At 57.5% G+C, this 22,066-nt stretch overlaps 6 protein-coding genes across 6 annotated transcripts; all 6 read right to left on the reverse strand.

Moving 5' to 3' along the window:
- Positions 1-4,090: 4,090 nt before the first annotated feature.
- On the reverse strand, positions 4,091-6,608 carry BXZ73DRAFT_105004 (uncharacterized protein; the record flags this gene model as incomplete). Its single annotated transcript, XM_048016093.1, has 5 exons — positions 4,091-4,936; positions 5,560-5,688; positions 5,747-6,007; positions 6,059-6,520; positions 6,579-6,608. 5 exons carry the CDS (start codon positions 6,606-6,608, stop codon positions 4,091-4,093), a joined length of 1,728 nt encoding a protein of 575 aa, XP_047874143.1.
- An 890-nt stretch (positions 6,609-7,498) lies between these two features.
- On the reverse strand, positions 7,499-8,527 carry BXZ73DRAFT_105005 (uncharacterized protein; the record flags this gene model as incomplete). The annotated part of the gene is made up of 3 exons (XM_048016094.1): positions 7,499-7,564; positions 7,618-8,032; positions 8,454-8,527. The coding sequence occupies 3 exons, from the start codon at positions 8,525-8,527 to the stop codon at positions 7,499-7,501; spliced, it is 555 nt and encodes a 184-aa protein (XP_047874144.1).
- A 719-nt stretch (positions 8,528-9,246) lies between these two features.
- Positions 9,247-9,585, reverse strand: BXZ73DRAFT_52597 (uncharacterized protein; the record flags this gene model as incomplete). The annotated part of the gene is made up of 1 exon (XM_048020839.1): positions 9,247-9,585. One exon carries the CDS (start codon positions 9,583-9,585, stop codon positions 9,247-9,249), a length of 339 nt encoding a protein of 112 aa, XP_047874145.1.
- A 332-nt stretch (positions 9,586-9,917) lies between these two features.
- On the reverse strand, positions 9,918-10,511 carry BXZ73DRAFT_105006 (uncharacterized protein; the record flags this gene model as incomplete). Its single annotated transcript, XM_048016095.1, has 3 exons — positions 9,918-10,148; positions 10,213-10,373; positions 10,424-10,511. 3 exons carry the CDS (start codon positions 10,509-10,511, stop codon positions 9,918-9,920), a joined length of 480 nt encoding a protein of 159 aa, XP_047874146.1.
- A 1,766-nt stretch (positions 10,512-12,277) lies between these two features.
- Positions 12,278-15,304, reverse strand: BXZ73DRAFT_52573 (uncharacterized protein; the record flags this gene model as incomplete). The annotated part of the gene is made up of 11 exons (XM_048020836.1): positions 12,278-12,739; positions 12,797-13,078; positions 13,137-13,358; positions 13,399-13,560; positions 13,612-13,711; positions 13,766-13,926; positions 13,980-14,187; positions 14,235-14,428; positions 14,485-14,664; positions 14,719-14,915; positions 14,986-15,304. Coding segments are annotated over 11 exons (2,487 nt in total), but the record flags the coding sequence as incomplete, so codon positions are not given.
- Positions 15,305-19,656: 4,352 nt separating this feature from the next.
- Positions 19,657-20,378, reverse strand: BXZ73DRAFT_92109 (uncharacterized protein; the record flags this gene model as incomplete). Its single annotated transcript, XM_048026245.1, has 4 exons — positions 19,657-19,749; positions 20,081-20,185; positions 20,273-20,300; positions 20,362-20,378. The coding sequence occupies 4 exons, from the start codon at positions 20,376-20,378 to the stop codon at positions 19,657-19,659; spliced, it is 243 nt and encodes an 80-aa protein (XP_047874148.1).
- Between the last annotated feature and the right edge of the window lie 1,688 nt (positions 20,379-22,066).

Consider the following 22,066-nt stretch of genomic DNA (forward strand, 5'->3'; position numbering starts at 1 on the left):
GCCCCCCGCGGAACACGGACTGGTACGCGAACGAGGAGGCCTTTGTGCTGGACGACTTGCGTATGGTCATAGAGTACTGGGAGGTCGGGAAGACGGCGTAGCCCGTGTAGAGAGTTGGCCGTCCTGCGAGATAGAAGGAACGCACATTACGTGTCGATGACACTCTTTAGACCTATCTGTCCACAGATCCGGAGACTGCTACTTCCGTCCTCTCACTTTCCGCACGCGCCCACGAAGAGCCCGCGGACGGGCCAATGGCAAGCGCGGCGGTATCGCCCGATTCGCGACGTCGCCGAGAGCCGTCCTATGTACGAACCCTTCCGCATCGAACGCCTCGCCCGAGTCGCTGTAACGTACAGATCGCGCTTAGATTACCTCATCGCGTCCCCACCCCCGCGCACGATCGCCATCTGTCGGAAAAACCGATTGGGCATTACCAGCGCTGGCAACGGCATTGCAATAGTCGCCAGATGACGATGACTTGATATGTCATCGCAAGCTGACTAGTTTCTCATGCCATGCCATTGCAATTTTGCCAGACGCCGTTGGGATCACATTCCCATGCCACGCTGGCATTGCAAGCCGGTCCGGTGACATCGCCACGCGAGAAGCGGAGATAGCCACTTAAGGTCCCGGAGTTACCCCGATCAAGTCGGTCAGCCGGGACACCGCCATTTGCCGAAGGTACCGTTCACCCGGGCTCGGCCGGACTCACCCGGTTACCTCGGCAGAGTCGTCCGGCCGGACTCACCTGGTTTTCCTGGGGGAGCCGTTCGGCCGGATCCGGTTGAAGTAAGTATGGTGTATAGTATGTGTAAATATGTTGTAGGGTGTATGTAAAGCTTCAATTAGGTAGCTTGGCATTATGAAGGGCAGCTAATGGGGTATATACCGCACACTGCACAGGTAGGGCTAGGGTGTGTTACAGCACAGAACCCAGTCACTAGGTGCCAGCTGAGCCTACCCAAGGACACAGCAGCCACCTTTGTGACCTTACTATCTGACATAAGGTCTGGCACAGTGAGCAGGGTCCAATGCAAGTAGTGGACCACCGGGCTGTGGTGTGGGACCGACACACTGGGTGGCAGTACACAGATGGCCGGTAGTGATAGATGACCGTCGGCAAACAGACGGCCGGTGATGCAGCTTGAAGCGGACCGACTGTCGGCAGTGGAAGCCTCGGACCGGCCGCAGCGGAGCGCCGCCTGACGGCGGTCGTGCATAGCGCCGCCTGATGGCGGTCGTGCATAGCGCCGCCGCATCGGCGGCTGTGCACCGCCGCCCGCGCTCCGAGTGATCTGAAGTGGCCGCCCCCGACATGTTTGTATTCGTTCTCCGCCGTTATTCGTCGTAATAACGTGCAAAAGAGCGCGTTATGTGCGTATTGACGGCGCGAATAAAACGTACCATGGAACATTACGTTCTGTGCAGGCGCCGGCCCGTGACGTTATATGTAAAAATGGGGATGAGATGGAGTATGCTGACATTAACTTACATCGGATATATGTATGCATACCCAGATATTCTTCGCATCATCTGTGACTAACGAAAGAAGCAAGAAGCGTGAATAAATAGCAGAAACTCGCGAAGATATACTGTTTTGACCAAAAGTGTGGTTCACATGTAGGTGGGCTTCCATATGTTGGGATGGAGGATAGATATTGCATATCTGTAAGCTTTAACATTGATTGTAGTGTACACAGACCAGGAATCTATGTTTGTGCGCAGACAGATTAAGAATTGATGGTACAGTGCGATATGTCATTTTTCAATGACATACACAATATCGATACAACATGCGAGCTCATCACAGCACACAATAGCAGAACAGACTCGCCTTTACAGCAGCTTTCCAACGCAAAAAGAATCTCGAAATTCCGACAGGAACCCATGGAGATGTCGCACATGGGCTCAGAATGCATGCAGTGGTCAAGTCGTACCAAATCACCAAGCACACGAAGCCACATTCTGAGCCCATGTGCGACATCTCCATGGGTTCCTGTCGGAATTTCGAGATTCTTTTTGCGTTGGAAAGCTGCTGTAAAGGCGAGTCTGTTCTGCTATTGTGTGCTGTGATGAGCTCGCATGTTGTATCGATATTGTGTATGTCATTGAAAAATGACATATCGCACTGTACCATCAATTCTTAATCTGTCTGCGCACAAACATAGATTCCTGGTCTGTGTACACTACAATCAATGTTAAAGCTTACAGATATGCAATATCTATCCTCCATCCCAACATATGGAAGCCCACCTACATGTGAACCACACTTTTGGTCAAAACAGTATATCTTCGCGAGTTTCTGCTATTTATTCACGCTTCTTGCTTCTTTCGTTAGTCACAGATGATGCGAAGAATATCTGGGTATGCATACATATATCCGATGTAAGTTAATGTCAGCATACTCCATCTCATCCCCATTTTTACATATAACGTCACGGGCCGGCGCCTGCACAGAACGTAACGTTCCAGGGCACTTTTGATTCGCGCTGTTAATACGCACATAACGCGCTCTTTTGCATGTCATTAAGACCAATAACGGCGGAGAACGAATACAAACATGTCGGGGGGGCGGCCACTTCAGATCACTCGGAGCGCGGGCGGCAGTGCACAGCCGCTGATGCGCCGGCGCTATGCGCGGCCGCCATCAGCCGGCGCTCCGCTGCGGTCAGTCCGAGGCTTCCACTGCCGACAGTCGGTCCGCTTCAAGCTGCATCACCGGCCGTCTGTTTGCCGGCGGTCATCCATCTACTGCCCAGTGCCGGCCATCCATCTAATACCGGCCATCTGTTTATCGCCGGCCATCCGTCCATTGCCACCTGGTGCAGTGTCGGGCCTGCACCACTGCCTGGTGGTCTGCTGCTTGCATTGGACCCTGGTGCTCCCTGGTATGTCTGTCCTTGGACACCCACCTCCAAGTATCAGAGGTTTTGAAGGTGGCTGCTGCATGCTTGGGTAGGTTCAGCCAGACCTGGGTGACCAAGTTCTGTGCTATAACACACCACAGCACTACCTGTGTGGTGTATACTCCATAACTATCCAACCTTGAGGCCTAATTGATCATATGAAGCCTTACATACACCACACAACATGTTTTATGCATGCTACACTGTACTCACTTCGACCGGGTCCGGCCGGGCGGCCCCTCTGGGAAAACCAGGGGAGTCCGGCCGAACGACTCCCCTGGGAAAACCGGGTGAGTCCGGCCGGAAGACTCTGCCGAGGTAACCGGGTGAGTCCGGCCGAGCCCGGGTGAACGGTACCTTCGGCAAATGGCGGTGTCCCGGCTGACCGACTTTGCCGAGGAAAGCCGGGACATGCACTGAGATAGCAATCCAACCGGCTCAAAATGCAAGATGCGAAGTGGAGATTGGAATATGCTTCCAAGTATTCAGTCGGAGATTGAAATTCAATGAAAACACCAAAAGGTATTCTGCTTCTTGTATGCGTTTGTTAGTACCGCACCTGCTTCGGGATCAGTCAGTGCTTATTACTAGTACTTATTCGTTGTTACTTACTGGTACTTGTTCGTTGTTACTTACTAGTACTTGTTCGTTGCTACCGGTTACACTCTAGTATATGGTTCGCACGCACTCATGTCTATTGAAACTTGGTTGAACCACTATCTAATGATCACTACTATGGTCGGTGTAAAGTCATGTATATTCTCACTACTCTAATGGGTCTACATTTAGTACATCGGAAAAGCTCCCATTAACGGTCTCGAACGCGTGCAGTCACTGAACCGTAACACCGGGGCTTTCAAGAAAACCGTTACTCTAAACGGCCATTTGTATGGTACATGCTTATATGAATAAGTCACCTTCTTTTGGGGCCTCATTGAGCACTTGTTAGTTGTCGAAACACCTCTGGTAGAACAAGTAGCCGAGTGTATTGGTAAACGACGGCATGCCTCACATGTAGAGAACACTGATGCATGCATTGGGTGTATGTAGACAAAGGTGATATAGATGCGGGAAAGTCAGGATGCAGGTGCGACAAACATGCGGACCATGGTCGGCATCTGCATGGCACGAGAAGTACTGATTTCACAGCAGAATGCGGGTCATAGTATCCGTTTCAACTCCTACACCACAGCTCCGCGCTTGCGGGTGGACCGGCCGCTCCGCACCGGAGCCCCAGTCTCCGATTCAGCAGCCTGACTGCTTCTCCTCGAAGCGCCCGCGCGAGTCGTCCGCGAGGTGTTGCGCGTCCGTGGGCCGCCGACCTCCTCTGCTGCAGAGATGGACATGGATAATGCCATGGTGGGTACGAGGTCGTTCTCGACTGCGTCGGGAGAAGGTGGCGGGAGAGCGGGAGTCCCCGGTGTGGACGTGATGGTGTCGGAAACGGCCGTCAGAGCGGCACTGGTACCGGCGGTCGGGGTAGTGGTGATGAGAGTAGGGGTTGTTGTGGTGTTCGATGGGAGGGGGATAGACATGGACGCCGATGTACTTGCAGTGAGAGTGGGAGTAATGGTATGTGGAAACTGAGAAGGTGAGGTGGAGGAAGATAGAGAGCTGGTCATGGATACTGTGGAGTCGGAGGGGTTCAAGTCCACCGCATTGGTGCTAGAGGTTGGCCGAGGCTGGCTACTGGTGCTCGGCGAGTGGGTAAGCCTCTGCACTCTCGCACGCCGGTGAGATGAGAAGTCGTCGTCGTCATTGTTGTCGTATGCAAAGTCGTCGAGGTTGCCAGGCTGCATGTACTGAACATCCGGAGTGTCGTCGTCACCGATGTCCATGGGGATTGTCTCACCACCGACGACGCCAAAGACGTGCTGATCGAAGTACGAACGCGTGGCTTGCAAGTTGTTCGTCTCCCAATTGACAGTAAGGAACCGGTACCAAGTTTCGTAGTCCCCTTCGTAGGACCAGCTCGTGTTCAGCCCGACAGGATTGAACTCAGTGTCGTAGGACAGAAGGAAGCGCGTCTGAAAACACACATCAGTCAGTAAATCTTATCGCGGTGACAGCTCAAACTCCTTCGCATGCGCTCCAGTCGCACTGCGATCCACAGGACATCCTCCGTATACGCTGCAGCAGCACCTCGAGCCGCGTCACCTCAAGCGCCGCATGTCACTCGAGTGTCCACGCGAGCGCATTGAATGCAGTCATGTTTTCTGGAATGACCGCGCGCGGGCCCCCGACACGCAGGCACATGAGCAGCGGGCACACCGTGGCCTAGCACGGTCACCCATCGCGCGCAGCCTCTCGTTCCGCGTCCACGCTACAGGTCGGCCCATTGGACGCGAGTGCCTCAAGCACGTCGATACGGTCCATGAAGCCTGATGAGAGTGGGCAGCCGCGCTTCAGGGTGCGATCCCGCCGGTGCCGCACTTGTGCGTAACGTTGATCATGAGCGCGTGGTACTGATGGGAACGCGGGCCAACTTCCCGGGCTTGCAGAACACCGTGCGCGAAGGACGCGACGCTGTGCATCGCCTCTGCACCACAGGAGACCCCAGAATACTCTCGCGGATGTAAGGGCGCGCCGTGGAGGACCAGGAGCAAATATAACGAAGTCCCATACTGTATACAGACTGCGGAGGACTCACCACTGTGGCCGCCATCGCAATCATGCCCGGTGTGACAGTACCCAGTTCGAGCTTCTTCCCGAGACTCTTGTTGGTAGGTTTGTGACCCTCGTTTGCACCAGTGGCTCCGTACAGAAGCACACGAAGAGTCTGAACGTGTGCTTAGTCAGAACACAAGCCGCGGCAGAATCGAACACTGCCAACTGACCTTTGCGATGCAGGCCGTGCGGAACAACTTCACCTCGAGCTTTTCATGCTCAATGCCGGGGAACAAGAACGGATAGTAGTGGTTTCTCGGGTCTTGATTATCGCCTCGAAGGAACGAAAGGTGGTGATGGTTCTTCATATCGTTAGTCGAGCCTGACCATGGCACATCCTGGAGATCTGCGATGTGCGAGAAGATGGTGCTACGTGCCGCCTTGCAGTTGTTGATACAGTTGTTCTTCGTGTTTTGAACCCTTTCGGCGAACTAGGAAAGAAATATTAGATGGCTGTTACGTTAAAACTCCTACGCACTCACCACAGAGCGCATCCAAACTTTGTCGAAGATCTCTCGGAGATCTCTCGGCAGATCATCAACGAGCTCAGCGAGACGGGCGTCGTTACGGCGTGACTGGGAAACAAGAGCATTGCGGTTGGTGGCGTCGGATACCCGTGGGTCGGGTGCACCAGTAGGGTCTGACTTGATGATATCGCCGATCGTCGTGCCGTTGGGCCACCTCCAACCGTAGTTCTTCGGATCTACTCCAGTCGGCCGGGTGCCCTGCGTGAAGAGCGATGGAGGTACCCAGAAGCAGATACGAAACATGTAGAGTTGGGCCGAGCGTGACAGGGATTCCGACAACGATACTTCATAGGTTGAGGTTGGTAGGTTCTTGCGCTTCGAAGCGGGAAGCATCTCTTTGAGCACTTTGACCTGCTCTTGGAGTTGTCGGTTCTCGGTCGAGAGCGAAGAGTACTTCATCTCAAGGTCATGGTACGCCTGATCAAAGCTTGTCAGCTCGGATATCGTGGTATCGCCGAGTCGCCACTGCACTTACATTGCGATATTCAGAGAGTCCGGCAGTCATATTCGGCCGTGAGCCCGATAGAGACCAGCCATCGTCATCTTCATCGGCGCTCTCATGCGGCGAAGGCATATCTATGACAGTCAAGGATAAGTGCGGGTGTGAGTGGGAGTGTAAATGGCAGCAAACGCGGTGGGCGTACCAATGTGCGATGTGAGAATCGGAGCCCGGTAGGGAGAGGGGATGGAAGTTCTGCGAGTTTTATACCTTGTCAGACGTTTGCAGGGGAAGTTCATGTATGAGATCACACTCACCGCGCATGCAAGCCGAGTCTCTCGGCTGTCTTCTCGTTCCGTGATGCGACGTTCTGGACGCGTCTATTGCAGAGCTTATAGCCTCGTGTGATGCGTGCGCCACTGAGTGCTGCGGGGGATGACATTACCGCTGTATTTGGTGACGTTAGAAAGATGTCACTCACCTCAATAGACCCATGAGGACTCTAATTTCCGCCTCGCACGCCGCTGCGAAGAAGCTAGAGTGGTGGACGTTTCGAGTCATCATGTCCCGATTGGTCACTGCGCTGTCGTGCGACGGTGAGCGAGGGCGAGATCGACCGGGAACTGAGGTGTGTCCTTGCGAAACAGCGTGTATGCTCCGGTTCTGGGAACGAGCGGGCTCGGAAAAGAGCCTGGAGCGAGGGCAGTGGGAGGTCCATGACATCTTCGCTGTCAGAATGGGGCTTCGCAGAATCCGGTCGCCGTTCATAAACTTCTGCTGCTGGTTCGCCTGAGAGGAAGTCAGTGACATGGGACCGCCTCGGCCTTCTTCGCGGCGGTGGAGACCTCATTCTCGACCTTCGGTACGGTAGTGGAGACCGTTTTCTCGGCCGCGCGAATCCAGCTCTCGCTTGTCTCTGGCTTACTGGAGTCCTCGTGCACGCCGTGACCCTTGCCCTAGTCGATCTTCTTCCACTCCGCGAACATCGGGGTGAGCGGCTCGCACTCCTTCTTCCTCGCCTCCTGACCGCGGCGGCGACAGGGTGGTGGGTTCTTGAGGCGCGGCGTGGGCGGACTCGGACGCTTGGACGAGTCGTCGAGTCGGCGACCTCGACCCGAGAACGGACTCGTGTTTGCGTGTCTTGGGCGAGGCTCTCGAGTGGGGCGACTTTGGACTCGGGGACGGAGATCGTGGGCTGGGTGGTGGTGTGCTGGGCTTCGAGGGAGCGCGAGAGCTCGAGCGCCATCTCGAGCTGTTTGGCGAGCGTGTTGAGGTGGTCGGCGAGCGTGTTGAGGTGGTCGGCGAGTGCGTTGAGGTGGTCGGCGAGCGCGTTGAGGTGGTCGGCGAGCGCGTTGAGGTGGTCGGCGAGCGCGTTGAGGTGGTCGGCGAGCGCGTTGAGGTGGTCGGCGAGCGCGTTGAGGTGGTCGGCGACCTCGTCCGGGACAGCAGGGACAGACGTGGGAGGGGGGAAGTCGGGCGGAGGGTGCGGGCTGGTTGCCAGAATGAGTTTGGCTTTTGCTCGTCCTTGGTCACGCCCATGCCAGTCAGCTCAGGTGTCCGCGGGCGGCCAAGCTCGTCGCGACTCCTCCGCTGCTCTTCGTCCTACTCTTCGACATGCGCGGGGTGACTTTTAAGATGTTACGGGTGTTGTTGTCGTCGTGCGATAGACGGGCGCTTGCCATGAGCCGGAAGAGCTCAATCTCCCACTTGCGCTCCGACGTGCTCCGCCAAGGAGCGCTGAGTCTCCTGTAGCTGGCTCTGGAGTTCCGACATGGTGCTCGAGGGCTCCGATGACGGCCTCTTCCGCAGCTCAAGCAACCTGGGCTGGCATGACTGGCGGCAGTATTGTAGAGGTTTGAAGGATGCGTGTTCGATTAGCGGACGATTGGTAGCGTTAACGACAAAACGTACCAAACTGCCCCAAGGGTATCATGGATCTCGGCGAGACCGCCGCTGAGTGAGCGAAGCTCCGCACTATTCTTCATGCTCTTCTGAAGCTATTCTTGAAGCGCGGACTGCTGAGGATGTGGTCGAGAGTGAGACCGCTCTTGCCGGGGACAAGGACGTTCCCACTGTCTATGCTGCCCATGCTGAGTCCCGACAAGGCCTTGAAGTTTTATTGTCGGCCGTCGCTGAGGCCCGGCTCCGTTTGAACTGCCCTGAACGTTGCCGAAGTTGAAGGGGCTGTTGCCGGCGCTGGCCTGGTTGGGCATGCCACCCGTATAAGTAGCCATGGGGTACATGCTTGCAAGGGCGAGCGGGGGCGTAGCCAGGCTAGCCGATCTCGTCTTCCACGGGGAGCTGTGCGAGCAGAGGCGCTGTCAGCAAGGGATGCAGGACGGAGGATGGATGCAGAATATCTATCACCGTGGAGGGCGAGTGAAAGGCGGGAGAGCCAGGCATTCAATCACGAGAAGAGAAGGGAAAAAAGGAGAACGGAAACGGAACAAGGCGGAGACGGAGATACAAAAGCAGTTCGCGCGACGGGTGGGGGAAGAGCGCTAGAGGGCGAGCCGCAGGACGAGCACGCACCATGTTCAGGCTGTTGTTCAAGAGCGGGACTCTAGTTGTCACACACCGCCTGGCCCCCCTCGACATGGATCTGGGGAGTTCAATGGACGTAATGGTGAGCGCGAGCGTAGAGGACAACGGGAGAGACGGGCGCACTTCCAGAAAGAGATGGTGTGCCTTCTTCAGTAAGACGTCATCCGCCGTCTCCTATTGCTCTGCGGGAAGGGATATATCCCCAAGTTGCAGGCAGTGGTGAGGGTAGCGTGAGGACGGAAAGCTGGTCAGATGCTGTGCCTTTACGGTGATAGTAAACACAACAGACCGAGCGTGCGGCGTCGACGAGCGTGGGCCACCCAGGGCAGGGGAGGAATCCGCGGAGGCAGTCGGTGTTGAAGTCTGTGCCACGAAGTTCGACCACAATGTCCTGGAAACGCAGCACAGTGACGTTTTCATGGGTGCAGCCCAAACGCAGCACGCGAGCAGGTTGCGTGGATCGTCGTGTAGGAGAAGAGCTGCCCCGAGTCGTCTGCATACCCTGCTGCTGGGCTTGCGCCTCGCCGCACTGTGCGGCCTCGGCACATCGAGCTGGGTGAAGCCACATGCGACGCGGGCGATGATCTTGCGATGAACAATGGTTTTGTTGTCTTCGCTGACGATTTCGATGCCGAATTCCTGCAGGAGAGGGAAAGGAGGGGCGGGGCGGGAAGTCGGCGAGCGTGAGACACGAGGCGGGGGAAGCACATCGATTACAGCGTGGGAGGGAGGCGGGAGCGCCTGTTGGTCTGGATTTGAGGGGAGTAGGACGGACGGACGGACGGAGATGAGGGAGATGGCGGGATTCATGGGGAGGGTGGTCTAGGTCGTTTACAACAGCTCCTTCGACTCGACCATCTGAGGTCCAGTCGGGAAGACGACGGGACCCTCTGCAGTGACCACGCCGACTGCCGTGGTTGGAGGGAGCGCGTTGACGAGCGTGGCGTACTCCTGGGTGTTGCCCCCCACGCGGATGCGGATGCCGCCGGCACGGTTCGCGACGGAGGCGAGCAGGTTGAGGAACGGCACCTGCAGCACGGACGAATTCCGCCCGACTGCACCCTGCGTGCCGAGAATTCCGATCAGGAGGGGTCTGTACCGGGTTCAGGGCGGAGCGGCAACGCACCTGAAGCACAGCGACGGCGACCTCAGCGCGGAGAAACACATCGCGGAGGCCCGCAAGCCTGGTAAATGTGCATGGCTGGGCGCCGCCCTCCCCTGCGCCTGAGACGTCGATGGTGAACGCGTGCTCGTAGAGCTTGAGCACCGGTGGCTGGCCCATGATTGCTGCAACAGACGAGATCGTCAGAGGTGGTGGGGAACCAGGCGAGCGCCACGGCGATGGGAGTCGGTGTTGAAGGACTCGGCGGCCTGGACGAGGAGCCGGTCAGAGTGCGTGACTTTATGTGTGAAGTCGCCGCCCATTGTGGATGGTTTCGTCCGCATTGATATTGAATGAAAACTTGATTGGAGGGGAGCCTTGAAAAGGCTTGAAGGAGGCCCGCGTTTTTGGTGTAGTGAACCGCGAAGGCGATACCTCTCGATCGCGTCGATGATGATGTTGCACTCCGATACGGCAGGACGACGACGACGACGACGTCCGATTTGATCTCCTCGCTCGCGGTATTCTCCGCGAGGTTGTGGGCGTATGCAAACTGCATCGCGATGAGCTCCGAGTCCGTCAGTGAGCCGGAACGGTGCCGCACTTGGTCCAGGCGCTGTTCCCGGTGGCGATAGATGTGTCGACTCGAACGAGGTGCTGTCCAAGTCGTAGGGCACGGGAAGCAGTTGAGGGAGGAGAAGGAGTGCGGTGGGAGAGCGTCTGAGCAGGAGCTGTGGCGTGACACAATCGACAGCCGAGGTTCGACAAGCGGCCCGGCGGCACTCTCAATTACCCGTTCATCGTTCCGGCCAGGAGACAGGTATGCACACATTCACGGCTCCTCACACTGATTCTAATTTCTTCTACTACAGACCTCGTCCGCATCGCACATCCACACACCCACGACCGCTCACCGCCCGAGCTGACCTGGAGGCGGCCAGCTCCGCCTCCCCGACGCCTCCATCTCCTGTCCACGTTCTTCCCCTTCCCTCCCGTGCTCTGCACGCTCTTCCATTTGCCTCACGCTTCGTGAGTTCTTCCACCAATCTGTCTCTTGCTGTAGCACACACTTAACAGGCTCACGCACAGCGTCTTCGCATTCCTCACGGTGACCTTCCCCGGTAATGGGCAGGCCGTGGCCCGACGCGTCCACGCGCGGGTGCCTCATCATCACCGGCCATGTCGCCGGCCACGTTCGCGTGGACTTGGTCGCACGAAGCATCGTCTTCGGGGTGACGAACCACGCGCCCGTGCGCGCGGGCCCGGGTTGCGAACACGTCCCCGTCCGCCATCGCGCGCCTCGCGCATACCGCCATCGTGCGCGGTCGCCCACCGGTGGTCGGCGAGGGCAAGAGCGTGCGGCCGGTCGTGCACGTCGACGACGGCATTGGTGCATCCCGCGCTGTCCACCACGTTCTTCCGTGCTGAATTTGGGCTGATGCACCTTCGCAGCCGCCGAATTCTACCCGCACCTGCTCTCAGACGTCGTCTGTGCCCGCCCTGTAGCCGTGGACCACGGCGAGGAGGGCCTGTATTTGCTCGAGAACGACGAGCAGCCGTGTTCTGGCGCCGTGGCGCACGCGGTCGAGCTCGCGCAGGCCGCTCACGGCACTGGGCGAGTCCCAAAGCCGGTGTGGCGAGTCGCCCTGAGGGCAGCTCGCCCACACGACACTCGTCGTGACTCCCAGAAGAAGCAGCAGCACCGGCAGAACACTACTGAATTCATGGTGAGCCTGGCTGTGAAGTCTACCACTGCGCGGGGCCGTGGGCCACGTCGCGATCGTGTGCAGGAGATTATCGCGCCGCTTCATGTGCTAAATCTTCGGGTCGATTGGCATTACAGCAAGGGGCCATGCGCACATGCGGCGATGTGCAATGCGCCGGGCTCTGGGTTGACTGGCAGCACGCTTGGTCGAGTGGGACTAGGCCACGATGTGCGGCAGGTGTTAGCGTGACAGCGGCGGAGGGTGCACAGAGCGGCCTTGTGATGCCGCTGTTTAGTATGGTGCAGCGTTGCTCGAGATGAGAGAGAAGCGGACAGAAAACCTAGCTGATTGAGTAAATATGGCTATCTGTACATGGTAAGAATCTATGAGTACCACTCGGGAACCGCTTCTTTCAAGCGAAGAAACATGTCGCTGTCCACAATATCTATAGCTAAATAATCATTGCCACCATGTCCCTGTCCCGGGTCGTTTGTAATCATGGCTCCACGGATCATAGATTGGAGGGGAAGGAAAATGCATCTGTGTGGACTTGGTGATTGCAAACGGCAGAGCCCGAGTGGCTTGTCATACTCAGGCCGCTGTTCCAGTCGATCAAATGCTTCTGCGAAGACGATTGGATATGACTTGCCCCCCGAGAGAATAGTGAAAATCAGCTGTAGGCGAGCAAATTCTACAGGTGCAGAGAGATTGTTCCAGGGTTGATAGATGAATGAATCGTAGCGAGGAGCATTGTGGAAGTCTGGATTGCATCGCAAATAATCTGTTTCGGTTTTCCATGTGACTTTGGAGGTGAAATCAATTTTGAGGAACTGGTATTCTGTGATCTAACATAAAGCTTCACATAAGAATGAGTGCAGTGCCAAGGATTGAATGTACTGTACCAGGGTATCCCTGTTGACTGTAGTATTTTGTAGCCCTGGATTTTGCTGCAAGAATATTTGAAGTTGGCTGAAGAACTGAGTGTAGAGTGGATTCTTCACGTTTGCATCAAGAAGGGCCTGAAGCGAGATGGGTGACTGAGGAGCACCAATATATGTGTGGCCAAACTGTGAATCTGACTCCTTGGAGACAGAGAGACGTTGATCTGGCTGGCTGGGAGAGGAAGCATCAAGATGTCTGCGTATACGTCGTGCGGTTGCCAAACGCTGCTCGTGTTTTGCAATCTGTATATCCAAACAGTCAGTTTTAAGGATCGGTAGGTAAATTAAAGCATTACTATACCTGCGCTTCAAAGTTCTTGAAGTTAGTTCGTGTCAAATAAATATCCTTCAATGGGCCATGCATTGTCTCAAAGGTTTTCGTGTTGAAATGCAGAGTGGCACCCTTTTGCAGGATATCGTCAGGGGCATGTTGTTGAGAGTGCATTTTTGGGAAGTTCCAGTTCTTGCCTGGATAAACCTGCATATATTCCTGCATCATATATATGAGCAACAGAGCCTGCAACTGAAGTAAATATTACCTGTATAGCTTCATAGAAGAGTACTAGAGTGAGCTTGAAGGCTTCAAGGGTCTCTTCAGTGTGGCATTCCAGTCCAGCATAGATGTCGAGGATGTTGTATAGTCTGATACACTTCAGAATGATGAATCCACGGGACAAGCGGAGATGCTTGGAGCGAAATGCAGCATAGGAGGCAGGTACAATGACCTGCAGTTAATCAGTATGTCTATGAAATATTATTATATGCAATAAATGCACTACCTTTGACATGTCCTCATATTTTGACCCATCGGTGAAGCTCACAGTGGTAACCTCATCAAAGTGATTGAGGCCACGCCATCTTGGCATAGCACTGAATCTAAATAATTATAAGGAGAAAATCTTATGAGAAGATTGTAATATCACCACTTACGCATCATTGACTTCAGCTTGCTGCTCTTTTCTCAGAGTGCCAACTACACTCTGGAATTCTGTGAGCAAGTGGTCACTGAAAAGGCCTCCATGGTAGGCATGCAGCCTGTCGAACGACAGTGTTGAATAGGGGTCAGAGTATGGAATACTCCAAAAAACATTCTGTGGCAATATTAGTAAATATATTGAACAAGCACAGTGTCAAAAAGACTCACCTCCAAGTCACGAATCCCAGTAGCCTTGCATAGAGCCTCTTTCTCTTTTGCTGGGAGATCTCTTCTTCTGACCAAGGCTTTGATTGCTTGAACATCCCGGCAAGGATATAGAGGTTGAGGTGCAAGAACAACCTGCTTGTCTCGAGGAACAAGACAGATTGGGCATGGACAGGCAGAGTTCATTCCCCGAATTAGGGACATGATACATCTATATGTCGTGAGAGATAATAAAAATATAAGAGGATAAACACTCACTGCTCCTCATAGTCAGCTGATTTAATAAGAATGTATGGGAGAAGTGTGCGAGGGATTCCATCACCACATTCCGCTCGATGCCCCAGTCTTGCATAGTGGGAAATCTTCTCGAGAAGTACCTTGAATGATTCATGCCATACAATCCTCTTCAATGCTACAAAACCGGCCTTGCCCTCTTCAAGTTCATCTTCAACCTGGTACAAAACGTTTAGGACACTCAATTCATATGTGAGATAGATATAATACTCACAATCGGCAAAAAGCCTACAACCTGTCCACCACCATACTCACTACTATTGCGGATGTGAGCAGGCAGATTGGCAAGGCGTGCAACTATGGGGTATCCTTTCTGGCCACCAAAGCTAGAGAGGCGTGTTTTATCGGCGTATAGGTGAAAGGCAACCATAAAGACATCATCAGGGAGATCTGTCTAATATATTTGGAATTGTTACTGCAGTTCAAGCAAAAGCTGCTCAGCACTTACTTGGATATCCCAGCACCGATTGGCTGTGAAAGGCTCATCCACAAAACGAGTCCATTTTTGCCCATTCCATCGGTACTGGCGCTTTGGATACCATTCGAAATGCTCAGCAAGGATAGGATCTTGGATTAACCCCAGTGCCCAGTCCCATAGATCGAGATGATGGAATGGATAGCTCTGGATAGAGTCCCCATAGTCTGCTTTGATTGTGGTGCAGGTGAACTGTGGACGTGATGTTATAATATATTCAATACTTTATGATTGGTGCACATCTTACGTGTGTAGAATGAAGAGCATTGCTCTTCTCCCACAGACTATCCAGGTCCTTGCACGATTTGATATGAAAGTTGGCAGGGTTGGCAGTGATACCAGATATCAGACAGAGTAGACTTGCAATCTCGCCTTCATTGAGCCCAGTTTTAGCCGTGAACTCTGCAAACTCGAATTCGAGACGAGACTCAAAAGGATGATGTGGGGACTTCGCAGCCTGATACGTAGACTGTGTGATAGGTGTATCATGACGGAGACTGTCGGCATGTCGGACGAAGGCCGGACATCGGGAGTGCGGATGGTACTCTGTCTTGATGTCGCCAACCTTCGGATTACCATCCTCCGAGGGCCACTGAGGCGTTGAATCCAATGTCCCTTCAGATGGAATGGTATCACCGGACAGCCCAGGTACGTTAGAGTCTTGCACATCAGTGCCACGATCTTGATTACATGAAACGGAATAAGTGTGTGGCTACCAGGAGAAAGAGTAATATATACCATCAGAGTCCACTGCCTCTGTGGCTATCAGCGACAGCGAGCAATCTGATTCAGACGAACGGGCTGATTTCCCATCAGCTGCGACTTCGGGGGGCCAAACATGCTCACATACCAATGAGGGGAGAAACAACCTGTGAAGCGGAGGCGGAGGGAGCGTGCAGATGTTCAGCGGACCCCGAGCCGGCGGATGACGCTTCAACCCAGGTAAAGACGTCATTTACATGCTTACACAGATATCAGGAGTCATAACTCACCTGGCACACGAGACGCGGTGAAGATATCCGCTCGTTTCTGCTGCTCTACCTCTCTCTTCCTGCGACAAGACTCCGTATGGCGTGGGAGACCAGCCGGGGTGAACGTTTTGCCACAGATCGCGCACGGAATCTTGGAATCCGAAGGTTTTGGCCCCCGAGGGCGAGACGAAGCCATAAGGGAGTCGCAAATGGAATGGGACGACAAGGGGATGATGGGCGACGAATGATGGCAGATAGAGGTCGTCGAAGGTCTGCAAATAGGAGAGATGGCATATGATCGGCACACGCAGACGCAAACCTCGAGGATGGAGGGCATACCGTATTAGCAGAGGCGGCAGATGCTCCCGGGATATCCGCGAAGTGATGGACGCCGTTGGGAGCTACTTGGAGTGATATGAGAGGTGAATGCATGCCAGTCAATCCAGAACTCACTTACCGCGAGATATTGAGACAAGGAACGGCACGGAGCCGCGAGGAGAGGGCGAAAGTCGATCGTGGCGGGGAGCAAGTGCGACGGGAAGCCGGGCAAGCTCCCGTGCGATATCGCCAGCGTCTGGCAATGGTGCCGAGGAGATTGCCACGGCATGGGGATATCGATCCGAGGTTGCCGGATCCGGCTTGCAATGGCGCCGCAAGATAGCCGCCTTGCAAGACGCCTTGGGTTTTTCCGACATCTGGTCGACACCTCCGCGGCCCACCGCACCGAAATCTGGCAGCCGCATCTCCGCGCGCAGCCGCAGAACCGTACGGCTGTGCGCTGGACGATGGATCGATGACGTCCGTGCTGCAGGGTGCTTCGCGCCCCCTGGTCCCTCGCTATCTTGACGTAAATACAAGCCTGCAGGCGCGCGCCGTGGCTAACGGCGCGGGGCTGCGAGTGGGTGGGCGGAGCGGTCCCGGTTCTCGAACTGCAAGCGCGCGCTCCCTGGCACTCCGGACGCCAAAGAGGCAGGAAGTCGGCGCTGTCGGGCGGGAGCCCAGGCGAACGACCGAACTCGCGCACTATCCCCGTCGCGGGCCCGTTGGGCCCGTCGTGGCTTTCGGACGTCTTGACGAGCCTGGCAGGAGAGCCGCGGACGCGGACGCGAGTGTTATCGCCGGGCGGGGGCGGCAGCGGCGCTCCCCGGCGGAGTCGTACGTACGGAGTCCGCTCCCAGCCATACCTGCGTTATCTTGGGCTGCAGCTATCGCCCGCGAAGCCCGACGGTCGAGTCGTCCGCTCTCAGGCGTGCGTGCCGCGCAGAGAAGCGCAAAGATCGCAGCTCGATCGGGACAAAGTGTGGCTTCTGCAGCCGCGCGCCGGATAAGCCTCGCGCGGGGTCCTGTGCCCTGTCGTCGCCGGCATTCCGCGCGTTCCGCCGGGCCGCCATGGTGCAGAGCAGCCCGGGCGCGTGCAGCCCGGCGTGAATGCCCTGGGAGCGGATCCAAGAGACGACGACGCGGGGAGACGGCGGCGGGAGGGTGGCGGGGGTGGACTGCGACAGCGTTGGGGTGTGTGAGCTTTCGCGAGCTGAATGGCGGGTGGGCTCTAATCGAAACCTGGGCATGGAGCGGTGGCGGGGAGCAGTGGTGACGCCAGGGGTGCGCGAGAGTCGAGGTGTTCGAGCGCGAGCGCAACTTGGGCTGAGGCCGAGGGAGAAACTTGGGGCTGGGGGCTGGAGACGACGGCTGGAGGCTTGCGGGCGACGCGTCGTAGCTTGCGCGACGGCGTGCGCGGGTCCGGGGTGGTAGAAGAGGGAATCTCGGACGACGTAGTGGTGGCTGCGGGAAAGGCGTGGCAGGGCGAGGATGGTGGAAGGGAGCAAAAAAGAAACTTGAGGGGTGCGCGGGTAGAGCACGCCAGGAAACCAGGCCAGTGTTGTATCTCTCACTATTGCTCGGTCTGGGCGGAAGTGACTCAACGCAGCCTCGCTCGACGCTTCCGACTTCGCCAGCCCGACTCCCAAACGCGTGGCATCGCGATTCGAGTTCCTGGCGCACGAGGCAACGAGGTGCCTGTGTTCTCACGCTGTGAATGTGTGAGTCTGTGGGCACTGGGCCACCTTGAAGACGTGGCGAAATAGGTGAATGAGTCGCTCACGTGACGTAGCCTTACCTTTTGACCATACATTTGGAGCCGATGTCTTCATCGCTTAGAGAGTTTGCGATACTGTACAATTGACGACGATTTCGGGGTGTATCGCGCACGGGTTCATACTACTCCGGTGAGTTTCGGTGACGTGCACGTCATTCCTGTAAGCGATCGAGATAGTCTCGAATGGAGGTATGGGGAAAGAACACACCAAGGTGTATTGTTCCGGAGACGAGCGCTCAGCCTAGCATGACGACGTGGAGACGCAGCTGACGACATGGTTGTATCCACGTGAGAGCTAAGGTTTGTGCGCAGTGAACGTGGTGTCCTTGGCGATCATACAAATACCATACGATGAGAATGGTTGTGTCCAGCGCTGGCAGGTTAATCAGGAGGACCGGCCTTGCCCCAGTTTAATGAGACTTGAACTGTGTGTCGCGACAAGGAGCTCTGGAATTCTGAAATATCGCAATAAGCAGGGATGTACTAACCTTGCCGCTCCAAAAAGCTACTTGCCTCAAGTGCTAGTCGAGACGAACGTCGAGCGAAGAGGTCATTTGGCATTTCCCGGGAAGCTCCGGCGGCGCTCGGCGGGTCCACCGCGCGAACAAGATACCAAACGCGGAGCTCCTCCTCCCACGGCGCTTCAAAACCGTCTCTCCTCTGCTGACCTCCCAGCGACGCGGGTCTTCGAGATCCGGAGAACCGTGGAGTGGCGACATCCGCGACCCTTTTTGACACCCCCGCCACCCGCGTCCGACGACGTCAGGACGACGTCCGCTGCCCTTCCGGTCGCGCGCAACGCGCGTCAGCTGCCCCCTCGCCTCGGAGGGATCCCCAAGCGCCCGTCGAAGCCCCACAACGCGAGCACGACCCGTGGTGCAGCGCACCCGCGCGCGTGACGGACGGCGCAGAGGACGGAACGTCGACGACGTCTCACGAGGAGGACGGCCTCCTTCGCGGCCGCGGTCTGCTGACCGCCTTTCTTTCGCGTCTCGCGTTTCGCGGCCCCGCTCGCTCGCTCGTCGTGCAGCGCGACGTGTTGTTTGCGCGGGTGCCGCCACAAAAGACTGCGCGTGACCTTCGGAAGGCGAGCAACGAAAGTGCGATGACGCCACGGGCCCAACAGCTGGTTAACTACGGAGGCCAACGAGCGCAATTTAAAACGTGCATTAATTCGATCACGCGATCGCGACCGGCAACGCCCGTGATGACGTCGTGGCGACGTCGGGTCCCCCCCTCGAGTGGGAGGGGCGCGATGGTCTCGGAGCCCGGAGCAGAATCCGATCGCGAACCTCGGCCGGGGCGCACGGTGGTGGCCGGCATGTGCGTGCACGGGCGCGACGCGTGCTGCAGAGGGAAAGATGCCGCACAGTTCGAACGCACACACGGGACGTCCGGGGGGAAAATCGAGTGTATACAGCGGCGGGCGCGGAGGAGTTGTGGGGGCTATTCATACATACACACATGTGTGGGGCGGGCCGGATGCGTATGTGCACGAAACGAGGATGACATGTGACAGGGACAGGGGGAAGAGAGAGAGAAAGAGAGCAGAATGCGAGAACAACAGCAGCAGACAGACAGACAGAGACGGACAGCGAGCGACTGGGGGGAGTAGACCGTGTCCGGACGCGTGAGAGGAGGGGAGGTATGATGTTGCGGAGGCGCGCGCGGGGGTGCGGTGGAGGCGGATCCGGAGGGCGAGTGCGGGGCGCCGGGGTGGAAACGGGGGGAAGGGGGAGGGGTATCGGTGTCGAGCGGCGCGCGGCGTGTTCCCCGGCACTCACCCACACACATTCCGTATTACAGTACTTTCAGCAACCTTCAGAGGCCACTGGCCGGCGACGCTCACGCGGGCACCCGCCGCGCCGCCGCCGCGCGACACTGGAAGCAGTCGTCCTTGACGGTGTCGATGTCCTTCTGGATGTCGGGCCCGAAGTTCTGAGCGGGGAGATGGCGTCAGCGGTGCGCGAACGTGCGCGAACGCAGGGAGGATAATGGGGCGCTCGCGACATCCTGCTGGCGGCATGGCGCGAGACACCCCCGATCGCGCGTGGGGAGGGAAAAATGGCATGACAGGGGTGCGCACGTGAGCGCGCCCGCGTCTCCTCCCCCGTGACGGAGACGGCGGGCGGGAATGCGGGGGGTGTGGTGAGGAGCAAGTGGGGTGCGCAAGGGTGACGTTGCGGTGGGCGTGCGCGACGGGGGAGAACAAGTGGAAAGGCGCGGTGGCGGTTGGAAAAGAAAGGGAGGAGAAGGACGGGAAACGAACCTGGACGCAGTACGGGTCTCGGCAGGATTTTGAGTGGAGGTAGCTGCGCGTGCACTTGGACGAGTTGCAGTCGACGATGGCGACGACGAGGTGGCGCTGGAAGTGCTGTTCCGCGCGAGGGCGGGCGAGGGGGGAAGAGGCGCGCGGTCAGCATGAGGGCTCAGGTGACTCGTGCGTCATGCACGGACTGACCCCACACTTGGACCACCGCGTCCCTTCTCTACGGGGGGAGGCACCGACGTGAGCGTGCGCGCCGGGGAGAGTCGAGCGAGAGGACGTACGCGATTCGCTGGCACATCGTTGGTGGCTTCTTTGAGGATGAGGAGAGGTTGGGCGGGTGGTAGGCGGTTGGCACACAGGATGGTCGGGGGCGTCGAGGACAAGCAGGGACAACGGGGGAGAGGGCGAGGGTGGACGACGAGTGTGTCGAAGTGGTCGACGCGCAAAAAGACGGAGGAGGGTGTGAGTCACGTTGACGGGGGCGGGAAGGACGGGCGGCCTCCCGGTTTTTATGCGCCAAGCGGGGAGGGGAAGCGCCCGGGCGAGTATCCAGATATCGCGTCCGAGGACAATCGCCCGGCGGGTGCTCGTGCCACTCCTTCGAAGCCCTTGGTTCGGCAGGCCCGCGCCCGCCTACACTCGCCGTCCTTCCTTCTCGGACGGCCGGTGCACGCCTTCCCCGGCGTCCCTGGCGCAATTACCGGCCACGCGGGCTCGCAGCCGCGCCTTCCCTTTGCACACCCACGCATATTACTTGGGTCCCCACCTATACGCGATCGAGCTCTGTTCCAGGAAGGCATCGCGCTCGTCCAATCGCCGCGCAGAACGCCTACACAGATGGCTGACACCAGCGAAGGCGAGCGACCTGCCTCCCCTCCCGACTCCAGCTCAGTCCTGCCTGATCCAGCCCGGCTTCCGCCAGATCGCGCCGCGCCTTCTTCCTGATCGACCTCTCCTCGTCTTCCTCTCCTGCCGGGGCGTCACATGGCCAGCGCGTGAGATGCGCACCAAAGCTTGCGGCGCGACGCACGCACACCCTCATGCCGAGATGGCGACCGCCGACAGCACTTGGAAGGCGCCATCCGGCGACATTCCAGCCATCTCGTCATCGCCCTCCCGAGTCCTCGTCTTCGTCCTCGATCGTCCTCCGACGCCCGGAGGACGCGCTCCTTGCGCCCCGGACCGCCCGTCGACATTTCACAACCCACGCGCACCAGCGCAGACGTGCGCGACCGCCCTTCGCAGCTCGCGCTCCCACTCGCTCCACGCGCACGCGTCCTCTGCCGCAGTCTGTGTGCTCGCGCGCGAGGCACACACGCGCACCGGCCGAACGTGCGCGCGCGCGGGTTCTGGCGCGAGCTTCCACGGAGAGCGTCCGCGGGCGCGCGCGGGAGCGTTATCTCGATCAGAACCCGCGCCTTCGAGTCGCACACAAATTTCGCGCGCGATTGCGGCTGGCCTTCCGCATCCGGCCGCTGCTGCCTTTGGATCTGACCGCGGGTGCCGCCGTCTCCGCCGCTCGCGCTTGGCAGACGGCACCGTGCGGCGTGGACGGGCAGTTTTCGGTTTTCAGCCTCGCTGCAGGCTCCGTCCGGGCAGCGACTACGCCCTTTGCGTCCACGCCCATCGAGCCCGAATCGACCGCGCCGCCCAGCTGCGCGCGCGCGCGCGAACGCTGGAGGATCTGCAACGCGCCCCGAGCTCTCCACGGCCCACGCTACGTTGACTTGTCAATGTCTGCCAGTGCTGCCATCGATCGCGCGCGGACGCGGGGCCGGATCTAATCGGAACCGCGTGCTTATCTTATCTCTGCCCGTCCGGATCCGGATCCCCTCTCTCGAACTCCCTCGGCCCATCGCGCGGCGTGGACGCATCGATCGCGGCGCGCGCGGGAAGCTTTTATCGATTGTATGAGACTGAAGGTTGAAAGCGGATGCTGCTGCGGCTTACGAGGAACGGTGCTGTCGTTTCGACAGCCAGCGCGTT

Source organism: Epithele typhae, assembly GCF_022376455.1.
Source record: "Epithele typhae strain CBS 203.58 chromosome Unknown BXZ73scaffold_59, whole genome shotgun sequence".
Taxonomy (NCBI): Eukaryota; Fungi; Basidiomycota; class Agaricomycetes; order Polyporales; family Epitheliaceae; genus Epithele; species Epithele typhae.